General features: G+C 29.8%; 1 protein-coding gene across 1 annotated transcript in view; it reads left to right on the plus strand.

The window, feature by feature from the left end:
- The window catches only part of LOC106457704 (importin-5-like), an 83,116-nt gene that overhangs the window by 43,542 nt on the left and 28,241 nt on the right, over positions 1 to 11,333 (plus strand). Inside the window, exons 14-16 of the mRNA XM_013917151.2 lie at positions 2,539 to 2,639; positions 9,133 to 9,250; positions 9,546 to 9,629. Of these exons, the coding sequence (XP_013772605.1) occupies positions 2,539 to 2,639; positions 9,133 to 9,250; positions 9,546 to 9,629 (303 nt within the window). The remainder of the gene's footprint in view (positions 1 to 2,538; positions 2,640 to 9,132; positions 9,251 to 9,545; positions 9,630 to 11,333) is intronic.

Consider the following 11,333-nt stretch of genomic DNA (forward strand, 5'->3'; position numbering starts at 1 on the left):
TTTTTTTAAAAACTTGCAGTTTTAGCCCATATGTGTTTTGGATGTGTGATAAAAGTTTAGAAAAGTTTCTGTAATGAAATCTGATGTGTTGAAGAAATTGTAGACTCTGTTATACCAGAAAATATAACTAGTACTTGGATCTGTGTTTTATAAAACATACCAGGTATTTCTTTTCTGTTTAGTTTAGACAGGTGATACCTAAAATTTTCACATGTGCATGCATAGGTTTAACAATAGAGGATTGTTATTTTGTATTTTTAGTATGACTAAGAGTGATGTGGGTAAAAGCATCTGCTCTGGGAAATATCACCCTGTTGTATTTTCTCTGTAGTGTTTCTCTCTCTCTCTCATTGTTATTCAAGTTTTCTTCAAAATGCTGCTGGTAAAGACTTCCGTCCAGAGTCTAGAGAGATGTTATTTCATGTACATGTGACTGAATTTTGTTTCTTTGTGTATTATTTAGTAAAGAATTACTTGTTTTTCATTGTCAGATTTTGACCACACTTTCTTCAATTCAGTCAGGTAGGAAACTCAGTTTAATTCTGTGTACAACCTTTTCTGTCATTCCTGAAGTTATTGCAGTTACTATTCTTAGCTTTCAAGGTATGTGTATACCTGAGAATACTACAGGTCTACAGAAGAAACTGTTCAAGAGTGCTTTGTGGTTGTTCCAGCATATGATGGCTCTTTTATTTTGTTCTAAACAGGGATTCTATAATAAGGAGATGTGCCACTCTATACATAGTGTTATAATATTGTATTAGTGATACTGCCATGAGGTTGTTTGTGCAAACTATAAGTGGAAAATACTTTCAGTAGATCTAATAAATATGGCTAATGTTATTTACTTATTGTATGAGATGTGTGTAGTGTTAAGTATCAAACTTTTTAAACTTGGTGTGAAAGAAATTCAGTAAGAGTACCTTGCATGTGATGCATAAGTTTTTTATTTTTTTTATTTATGAAATTAACTATATTACATAACCTGGACATTATAAAAAGGTTGCTTTAAGAACCAGAATAAAAGAAGCTTCTTTCTTGTTTCTATTAAAGTAATATTGATTTTATACATGCGTGTATTACCAAAGACAAAATTGATTGTGGTCTCAAACACAACTGTCACACCTTGTGTTATTTTTGTATTGTTTCAGCTACTCTAAAAGTAGCAACTTATTGTTCCGACAATATAACTTGTGTTACTTTTATGTGCTTTTATTATGTTAGGCATAAGCTTACAGACAATTTTAGATTTTGCTAAGATTTTCATAATGTGCACCTCTAATAATTTTATTATATCATGTGAATGTGTCATTAAGACAGAACTTAGTTAAATAGGTTTGACTAGGCTTAGAATGAGAGTATCATACTTTTGAAACTTCATTTATTCCATACAGAGTTAGATTATTCCACATGGTTTTTGAAAATATGAAGATTATCCACACACCTTTCTTTATCTTTTGGAAATATGAAAAAAGCTAATTCTTTTTTTCTTGTGTCAAACATGACAGTTCATTGTAAAAGAGTTTGTTCTTTGACTGTCTTAGTGGAGGTTGCACAATGAACTGGCAGAGGCCATTGCTAACAGTTAGCTACAATAATGTAGTGAGTTTAACCTCTCTGTATTTTAGATCCTGGAATACTAAAGTACACCTTTGTTTGTAAATTGTGTAATAAGGTAAGATGTTTCCAGTACATCCTGGTTCTTGGATTGTGTGATAAGATAACGTGTTCCAACCACTTCTTTGTTCTTGGATTTCATAGGTAACATGTTTGCAGTATATCCTGGTTCTTAGATTGTATAATAAGGTAATATGTTTCCAGTACATCCTGGTTCTTGGATTGTGTGATAAGATAACGTGTTCCCACCACTTCTTGGTTCTTAGATTGTGTAATAAGGTAATATGTTTCCAGTACATCCTGGTTCTTGGATTGTGTGATAAGATAATGTGTTCCCACCACTTCTTGGTTCTTAGATTGTGTAATAAGGTAAGATATTTCCAGTACATCCTGGTTCTTGGATTGTGTGATAAGATAACATGTTCCCACCACTTCTTTGTTCTTGGATTTCATAGGTAACATGTCTCCAGTACATCCTGATTCTTAAATTGTGTAATAAGGTAATATGTTTCCAACACATTCTGGTTCTGAATAATGTAACAAGGTAACATATTTCTAATACATTCAGGTTTTTTGATTGTGTAATAAGGTAATATGCTTTTAGTAAATCATGGTTCTTTGATTATCTAATAATGTAATAAATATATATCTAGTACCTGCTTGTTCATGGATTATATAATAATGTAATATATTTCTAGTATACCTTGGTTCTTGGATTTCGTAGTAATGTAATGTTTTCTGAACACTCAGCACTTGGATTGTGTACTAACTTAGCATGTTCTCAGTTCATCGCAACTTTTGAATCATATTGTATAGAAACAAATAAAAATTTAAATAGTGTTAATTAATCTTAACTATTCTTATTTAATTGTGATTATTTATAAGTCAAAATAATTGGTACATTCCCTACTTAATTTTCAGCTTGTTGAGAAAGGTACAAAACTGGTTCTAGAACAAGTAGTAGTAACTTTATCAGCAGTAGCAGACAGTGCTGAAGAAAAATTTGTACAATATTATGATAGGTAGGAAGTCTATTTTTTCGTTTTATAATAATTTTCACTTTCCATCATGGTATATATGTGTTATATCTCATGTTCTTCTTTTGATTTAACTAATATAATTTGTGCCAATGTAAAAAGTAAGTTTGTAAATACAGTATGACATCTATAGATTCAAACTTTTTTTTTTCTACAAGAAAAAGAAAGTCCATAAAATTAGAATTTTTAAATCAGTTATTTGTTGTTAATAAGAATTTAAGTCCCTTCAGGGTAGATCATTGGGTAGGAAATGGCATGACTTTTAAACCATTTTATATAATATTAAAACAATTGATATATGGGAAAATAAGTTTTAAACTAAAAAAAAGCTTGAAAGATTGGGAGATTTTAGTGAAAGAAGAACAATCTATAAATTATCAATGCTCTTTAGTATCAAGAGGATGTTAGTATGACTTACCTCAATAAAAAGGGATGGTCATTAGGATGTTAACAGTTCTAGTTTATTATATTACCATCATGAAAACATAAACATTTAAGGAAATTAAAGTAAACAAATACTTTCTATGTCAGCTTATCTTTGCAATTTTTCAAGCCAGAAGAGGCTTGTTAATTATACATAATTAAATATAATTAAGCTGACACAAGGCTAGTGTCTGCATGAAAAAAACTGCAATGTTCATGGGATTCTATTGTTTTTACTGAGAAAGGCTTAAAGATAGTGTGCATCTTTATCTTTCTACTGGCTTTTGTTACAGATTATTAAAAGTGTCTAAATTTGGATTAGTTTTGCATTGACACCATCTGAAGTATTGTTTTGTTTAATTGATAAGTCTCTTCAGGTTATCTAAGCTACACACATTATTTGATCCAATAAGGAATAATTTTTCAATTACTGTGAAGTTCCTTATGAAGCACTCATAAAATTTAGAAAATGTATGTGGGTTGTTTTATGAGAAACTATCTTTTATCATTTCAAAGTAATTTAGCAATAGTTGGCTAAACTTGATATATATTCACACTAATGTTGCTAATGTATGATTATACTATACTTATGTCACAAAATTACATAAGAAAAAGAGGTTTTTTTACAAATTCATTGATGCTTGTCAGCTAGAAACTTAAATTGAATTAAACTCAGAAATCATTAGTCACTGTGTTAGACAACTGTTTACCGTATTAAAAATAACAAGTATTAAGAATGTAACATTTTTGTTTTTTTCTTTCTTTTTTAAATTATGATATAACTTGAAAATATATGAAATAAATGCTCTTGTTCATTTATGCATTTCATTGTATAAGAGTAAGAACTTGGTGTATGATTTAAAAGTGCTATTAAAGCAACTTTTTGATGGTTTTTTCTTAATTTACTAATATGAGCAGTTATTAAAATGGGCTTAGTTAAATATGTTTAGCAGTGCTAGTTCATAAAGTAACATCGTATAGGATCACTGTATAATGTTTGGACAAATCTGACAAAAAAAAACTAATAATATTTGAAATATGAAGTTGATTAAAAAGGACAATGCATGAGTTTTGGACAAACCAAGTCTAATTTAAAAGAAATACCCAATACTTGTGTTGTGAAGAAGGGTTATTGTATAGTGTTTGGACAAACCAGGTAAAAGAAAAGTTATTTACTGCTTGAGATTTAAAGGAATAATCCATATAGTTTGGACATACCTGGTCAAAATTTAAAGAATCGCTTAACCCTCTCACTCCAGGTATCCTTTACTGTGCACGACACAAGGTTTTAGTGTCTCACATTCAAAATTTTAATGAACTACTTTTTGTTTATGTTATACCAATTAGAATAGCATAAAATCTTTGCTAATAATCCATATTTTAACAGTATACAAGCTTTAAGTTCTTAATTCTACTAGGCAATATTTAAAAAAAATCCTGAATTTCCACTAGTGTGACCCACATGACACATTTGGTTTTAGCATGTCAATTTAATTAAATAATGCACCAAAGAATATATACTAATTGCCATTGAGTTTTGAAGAGAGTTAACTGTAACTTTTTATAGTCATAATAGTAAATGAATTTAATAATTTTTATTTAATTAAATAATGCACCAAAGAATATAGACTAATAACATGCAAAAAGCAGACAAATTTCTATACCTCTCAAAATTTTCATGGCTTTCTAACTATACAACAAGAGCTGTTACAAATTCATCCATGCTAGTCATTAACTTTCCCATGGGAACGAATCTTGTACTGTAAGTGAAATTAATGATATTCTGTTCAGAACTCAACGTTATACATCATTTGATAGATGAAAACCTTGACTTTCTACTGGTTATAGGTAATATATCATGAAACATAAGAGAGAACTATCAACGAATTATGAAAGAGATGATGTGACAGGTGGGGTCTGATTTTCTATTCAATAACTCTGCAACCAAATAAAATTGAAGATTATATAAATTATGGTTTGTCTGAGCAATAACGATTTTATAGAGTGTATTTTACATTTAATTTCATACATTTTTGAGGGGTTGTAGATAAAATAGGGATGATGACATGCTAAGAGAAAATGCCATGTGAGTCACACTGGTGGAAATTCAGGATCTTTTTTAATATTGCCTTGTAGAATTAAGAATTTAAAACTTGTATACTATTAAAATATGGATTATTAGCTAATATTTTATGCTATTCTAATTGGTATAACAAACAAAAAGTAGTTTAATAAAATTTTGAATGTAAGACACTAAAACCTTGTGTCATGTGCAGTAAAGCATACCCATGGTGATAGGGTTAAGCAGTAAAATTATTTGAACTATCTTTGGTTTAAATTCTTTACTAATTTATATTTTCAAATTCTCTTTACTTGCTTATTTCTATAGCTTAACAACTAAAACACTTTCTAGAAATTTCTCTCACTTTTTTAGAAAACTCCTAATAATGTTAAAAATACTTCTTCAAAAGAGACAAGTATTGAGTGTATGTGAAGTGTATGATTGCTAAAATAAATAAATAAATATTTTTTAATATAATGCAAAGAAATAACTGTTACAGTGGTAATTTGACATATGCAGTTTCAGAAATGTATTGAAAGAAAATTATCTGAAAAGATTATTGTAGTTCCTGAAAAGCTTTTCACTTGTCATAAAAATTAATCAAGTCTTTACACCTTGATGTTCTCTGTAATGATTTTACTTATTGAAATACTACAGGGTTGAATACGTTATATCAAAACAATTTTGAATACACAAATCAGCAAGTCATGTGACAACCATTGGTGATATAAAGTCATTGTGGAACAGAATGTATCATAAACGTATTTTGATGTTGTTTAGCATTTCGTAAGTAGTGTGATGCAATTGAATTTGATTACTCTTGGGAAGGGTGTGTAATAGCTCCTTCTAGAGCAAAGTTTTCATACACAGACTATAAAGATGTGTTCAGATATTGGATTTAGAATATCTAAGATGCGGATATCCATTGTATTTAATGTAACTGGAAAACAAAGGAATGTAGATCAACTTGGGAGACTAGAACCATTACAAAAACAATTTGCAACAAGTCTTATCCTATCTGCGGTAAGCAAGGTTTGGTGTTTTGTAGCAGGTAAGAATCAAAGTTCAGTGGTAAAAACCACCCTTGTTTCTTAGGCAACAGTGTGCAACATGATCAAGAATGATCTGTCTTGAAACAAGGTCAACAGAGTATGGGTTCACCAAGATAGACTTCTAGTCATTTGTCTCATTCAACTAAGGCATACTCAAAGTAGTTAGAGAATGAAACTGGTATTCATATTATTTTATACAAATACATATCAGTCAAGTTACCAAATGCAGTGCCTATGAATTTCTCTGATCGGATTGAAACGTGCACAGAATCTGCTCATCCTCATGCAATAAATGGATTATGGAAAGCCCATAAGGAGGAGTGGTGTTCTCTGAGCATTACAGCCATACAATAAAGCCTTTTACAAAGCAAAATATGCAGCAGGAATATTGTCAAGATGTACAATTGTAAATGCTTTTTTGAGAACTTTTTTTATGGATTTTATTGCTGTACAGTAATGATGAGTTCCCAAGTGTATATTTCATGTCGTTCCAGCTTTTAGCCTAGTGCAATCTAACTTGGAGAATAGTCTCTTCCAGAGTGCATGTACTATCCTCTCAAAACATGTTATTCTCCAAGTAAAAATAGAGAGTAAACACCTTCCAAGGATTCCTGACTTTGTACACAGTTGATCTCAATAGAGAACACACATCTTCATCACAATTGAGATATATATATAAACTTAGTAAAAAAAAAAAGGGTTGACAGCATAAAAAGTAATATAATTGGATAACTTCAAAACAAGGAGTTCAATAAACTTGTATTTCAACAATAACAAAAAATTACTAAACTTATTGAGGTATTAAACTGCATTTGTGATTCATTATGCGACTTATTTGAATATTAGAATTTCTGTAGCTATTATTCAGAAAACAGGAATGTTTTGCTTAGCTGTATGATGCCCTTCAATAAACCATGCAAGCACGAGCATAAAACCTAAAATAGTTATAAAATATGTTAACTAATAAATAGAACCTTGTATCATTTGATTTATGTCATTATTTCACAGTTTTTTCTAATGTATTGAAAGTACCGTTGATTTAATTACATTATATCTGGTCATTGATATCATTAAGGAAGTTTTGTGTACATCATTGATGCACTACAACTTAACAATTGTTTAGAAGTGTTGGAATAATGAATAGTAATGTGTTCTGCATTTGGTAGCCATACTATGAAGTCATACTCTCTTGCTTATGACCTCATGGCCAGCATATCTTGGTTTGCACAAAGTTTACTTTGAGAGAGATAATTAACTCCTTGTGTTCCAACAGCTAGTTTTTGTGTGCTCCCTAATTAAGCTATACTATATTATTTATATATTGTTACTTTCACTAACAACATTTGTTAGACTATTATATGGAAAGTTATTACTTTTTAGTTTAATTTATTATTATTATACTTTTATTGTAGAGATTATTTTGCATTTTTAGCTTAAGCTTAATATATGTATTTAGGACTAATGTAATTCTCCTGAGCTGGCTGAACCTAGTGAGATATTGAAATTATTGTCAAAAATACTGTCACCAGCAAGGGTACCCAACTGATGAAACAATGCATTCTAAACTATATAAGTAGGAACATAAGTTTATATAATTAGCTATACTGATTGCCAGGTTTATTTTTAGTTTCACTCTGACTTCATTTGTTGTTTTGATCAGAAGTTAATATTGTTTATAGTTGTTTTAAAAAAAGATCACTATTTAAGAGTGGACTTTATACTTGGTTGTGAAATGTATCTCTGATTCTAGTTTTACATTTTGAAAATGTAAATTAAGTTTCTAAAAGTGTGTAATTAGTTAAGCTTATCAGCTGCTTGCATAAAAATCCATATAGCTCTTTGAAAGTGACAGTCTATAGTAATGCACTATTATTATTCAGTTACTTAGAAATTTTAACAGTTTTCTAACATAATTAGAAAGAGACAAAAGCGTAACCTGCTATAAAACTGCACTTGGGATTTTCAGTATCATTGAAATTGTCATGAAGACTGCAACATAAGCTACAAATGTAACAAGGATATTTTGTGGCAAACTAAATGAAGAGTAACAGCAATGTGAGGAAAATATTCAGCTACATACAACCAGTGTTTAAAAACTATCTATTTTACAGGATTTATATAAAATAAACACTATTTATGAGGCTGGGCTTCACTCAAAAGGTATACTATGAGTTGATTTATTAAAACAGCTATAGTGTCAGACTTTATTGTCATAGTTATTCATTGCAATTGCTTCTATGAATTTTTTTTCAAAACAATGATATGGCTGATTTTTTTTAGAAGTTTGTGAAGGTTTAACAGCATAGGAATTCTCCATGGAACAATTTTCCTAGTATTTATTATAATAACTTTTGAGTGAAAGTAAAAAAAAAAAGGTGTATAATAATATATGAACGATACCATATCAGCTATATCCAGTGCCAAATTAATCATACAGGTTTTATTTCAAACAAGTATAAACTTGAGAAATAAAATTCAAATGATCATTGGTTTTTTGATTTGACGGATTGTGTGATTCCTTCTTCACATCACAGGTAAATCACAAAAAGTTTTGTAAAATGTAAATGAAAAGTGACATCCCACATGTATGAAAAACAACATTTTTGTATAAACGTTTTATCATTCAGTTAAAAACTAATAAACAGTTTACTGCAAGTATGTTTATAGTATATTTAAACATAATGAACTGAGATTTAATTTTTAACTAAATTATACTTAAAAAATATGATTTATCTTTATTCCTATACCCCACACAATAGAACTGTTATATTCCATGTTTTATAAGAAAAAAGCTAATTTTTTTTTTCAGTTCACTGGTAGTTTTGTGTCTTGACTGAAAAGGTGAATTGTAGAAAGTGATGTTTTAATACAAATTTAGGATAAAGATTATTGCCTATAGGTTATAAATAACTTAAAACTGACTGTTTTAAATATGCTTTAGGTTTATGCCGTGTCTGAAGTATATAATTCAAAATGCGAATACTGAAGAACTACGACTATTACGAGGGAAAACTATAGAATGTGTGAGCCTAATAGGGCTAGCTGTTGGTCAAGAAAAAGTAAAGCTTTTTTTTAATATGTTAGTTGTGTGCAACCTATGTAAAATAAATGATTGCTTCTGTAATGTGATAATTAAAATAAACTTTTTTACAACCTCTAGCATACTTCTGAGAATAGTGAACATTTCTTGTCATAGCATATTCCTAAATAAAGTAATCAGCAGATTTTGTTTCATAATTAATGATTTATTTTTGAGACGTGAAAGAAAAATATATTTGCGTAATAGTTTACTAGAAATAAATTTTAAATATTAATTCATCTTTACAATTTGTTTATGACTTTAACCTGTTCCAGTTTGTGAATGATGCCAGTGATGTCATGAACATGTTACTGAAGACGCAAACAGATGGCAATACAATTAGCGAGGATGATCCTCAGGTAACTAGTTTTATTTTTCTAGCTTTATGGTGTTTGGCTAAATGTGAAGTTTTCAGAAGTGAGGTAAGTAAAAATTCATTACAACACAAAGATAGAAATATCAGTTTAATTTATTGAAGGAGCATCATTGTATAGTATTAGTTGTAGGTATAGTATAACTATTTCAAATATTCTTGTACATTTAAAGATTAAATTAAATATCATTTATATGGAATTCTGTGTTTTCTATACAGAATAAGTTTGCATGTGTAATGTATAATTTCGATTATGGCTAGTAGTCAAGCTAAAGATGAAGTTACAGGTATACACGCAACAAAGAAACAAGTTCTGTTGACTAAAAAAGTAATTTTACACAATTGTAACATAAGTAACAATTTGAATTATTGAACGGATTTGTAAATAACATGTGATGGTGTCTTATCATGATATTACATAATATTAAGATTGATATGGTAGAGTGTCGTGATGTTACATAACCTTTAGGTTGATAAAAATTTAAGTTACACCATTCTATATTGTTCCATTAACAAGAGTATACAACTACCAGAGCTCATGTGGACTGCTAAATTACAAGGTACATTGTATTAGTTGAAATAGTTATAGAAATAACTTAAGAAACAAGAAGTCTTAGGATTTAGAACACCTTAACTGACATTGCATGCCGTTCAGCTGTAATGTGTATGTGATATAGCAATAAAACTGGTAATAGTTTAAGTCACAGTGTTCGTTACTGACACGTTACAGAGTTCCATTAACTCTATTTTCAGAGAAAGAAAAAAGTGTATTGGAGGTGGTTGTTGCAAAGCAGTCTATGCATGCTCAATTATTGAAATATATATATCATATTACACATCATAGTAAAGGGAAATGGATTTAGATTCATATTCTACTAAAATATTAAGGTTTTGAGAAAGAATTAATTTTAGACTGAAAGAATGATAGAAGATAGATAAGATAAAGAAATATTCACACAAGTATAACTTACCAAGTTCTAGCATTACCCCTATGCAAAAGCTTCAAAGTAACAGGCAGATGAAGATTATTGAAATGTATATCCATAATTGTTCTTAAAACTATCAGTAAAGTGCATTTTATTGAAGAAAATTGAATTGGTATGTATTACATCAAAGAGAAGTTATAAATGAAGAAAATCAGGAACAGCATTTTACAAATATATATATATATATATATATATATATACAGTCTATGTACAGCAGTCATAATGTCTAGGCTAGTGCTATTCGTTGTGTTGCTTGTGAGAAAGCACAAAGTACTTCTTTGGACACAGATGTGGTCTGTCTGGGCATCTTTTGCAAACATAAATGGAGCAACGATGTTTTCCAGGACCACAGTCTCAATCCTTTCTTTCATAGTTCACAAGATGTCTGGCTCCATCCACCTTCTCCATTTCATTCCCTTTCTTTCCACATTTTGAATTCTTTGGTGGACAGATTATGGTGTTTTTGGGTGTCACCTCTGCAGCTTTGTTTGTGAGGGCATCAATGAGGTTTTGTTAGAAAACTTGCAGGCTCACTTTCTTTGTCCCTTTTGGTTGGCATAAACTGTACAAGATGTGGGCATTTACTTGGGTTACTTCGATAATCCAATGATATTCAAATTCGATGACAAGGAACCCACTTTGAGACTAATAATGGCTGGAGACGGCTTAAATGGGTAATGAAGAAAAACTTTAATATAAGTTTA

Source organism: Limulus polyphemus, unplaced genomic scaffold (assembly GCF_000517525.1).
Source record: "Limulus polyphemus unplaced genomic scaffold, Limulus_polyphemus-2.1.2 Scaffold363, whole genome shotgun sequence".
NCBI classification, from domain to species: domain Eukaryota; kingdom Metazoa; phylum Arthropoda; class Merostomata; order Xiphosura; family Limulidae; genus Limulus; species Limulus polyphemus.